The following is a 1293-nucleotide window of genomic DNA, read 5'->3' as shown; positions in this document are numbered from 1 at the left end:
TGGGGGACACTGGGAGAGACGGGGGAGACACTGGGCTGAGCTGGGGGGCACTGGGAGAGGACGGGGAGGTCTTGTATGACATTGGTAGGGGTTTGGGTGGCATTGGGGGGGACTGGGAATAGACTGGGGCAGAAGGGGATGGGCTGGGAGGGCACTGGGGAGAGAGTTGGTAGATGTGGGAGTGAACTGAGAACCACAGGGAATGTAGTGAGAGGGTCTGGGAGTGGAGTGAGAGGGTCTGTGAAGGACTGGGATTGACTAGAAGGACTGGGAGGGACTGGGAAGGAACCGAGCGGGACTGGGAGGCTGAGTCCTGGAGAGGGAATTCTGCCCTGCAGATCTGCCCGGCAACTGATGAGTCAACGAAGGAGCACTCTCTGATTGGCTGAAGGGTGGGAACTGGGTAGCACCAGTAGGGTGGAGATGTGAGGGGGCACTGGGATAGACTGGGATGGACTTCGGGGGCATAGGAAGAGATTGGGATGGATTCGGGGGCACTGGGAGGGGGCAAAAGGCCACGGGGATGGGCACGGGGGAGCTGAGGGGTCAGCGGTGATTCCCAGGGAGGGTTTGAGGGGTTCCAGGGTCCTTCCCGGGGCAGGGGAATTCCCGAGGGATCTCTCTCTGCCCCGCGCTCACCTCTGCGGTTCACCAAAAACGGGGTGGACACCTCGTAGCTTTTCCTGCAGAACCTGTCCACCTCAGCCCGTTTGAGCTCCAGCACGTCCTGTTGGCTGTTCCAGTGCTTGGCCTGGAACTCCCCATACGGGGTGTCCCCCACATAGACCCCCACATCGCTGTCGAAGTGGGCGAGCTGCTGCCGGTTGTAGATGTACCTCTCCACGAACCTCACCCACTCGGTGCCGCTGATGAAATAACACTCGTGCTTTACCAACTCCTGGAACACCCCTGTGTGTGCAGGACACGGGTCGGGGGTGCCCCATCCCCCTTCATCATCCCCCAGCCCCCCACAGCAGGTCGGGAACTCAGGGGGCCACCCCGGACCCCCCTTTCCCACTCCACTCTGCCCCACGGCCCCCGCAGCTCTTGGCTGAGGGGGAACCCCCCATCAGCCCTCTGGGGATGGACAGGAGGGTTGGGGATCCCCCAGTGCGGATCCGACCCTGCCCCCAGAACCCCAGAGAACCGCTGCAGGGCTCCAGTGATGGGGGACACCGAGGGACCCCCATGGCACCCCTCTTTCTGCTCTCTCACCCCCCTTTTCCCCCGTCTCTCACCCCTTTCTCATCGTACCTCCAATCCCCAGACCCCCACTTTGCTCAGTTTTGGGCT

The 1293-nt window shown here is 62.3% G+C and overlaps 1 protein-coding gene across 1 annotated transcript; it reads right to left on the bottom strand.

Moving 5' to 3' along the window:
* Window positions 1-639: 639 nt before the first annotated feature.
* LOC114072621 (HLA class II histocompatibility antigen, DRB1-4 beta chain-like) lies at window positions 640-1070 on the bottom strand (the record flags this gene model as incomplete). The annotated part of the gene is made up of 2 exons (XM_027910498.1): window positions 1019-1070; window positions 640-909 (listed from the first exon to the last, which is right to left on the bottom strand). Coding segments are annotated over exons 1-2 (322 nt in total), but the record flags the coding sequence as incomplete, so codon positions are not given.
* Window positions 1071-1293: the final 223 nt, after the last annotated feature.

This window comes from Empidonax traillii, unplaced genomic scaffold, assembly GCF_003031625.1.
Source record: "Empidonax traillii isolate 1590-97213 ecotype Southwest subspecies unplaced genomic scaffold, ASM303162v1 scaffold3606:size12076, whole genome shotgun sequence".
NCBI lineage: Eukaryota > Metazoa > Chordata > Aves > Passeriformes > Tyrannidae > Empidonax > Empidonax traillii.
Note: the sequence above shows the minus strand (reverse complement) of the source record. Positions and strands in the feature narration are given on the sequence as shown.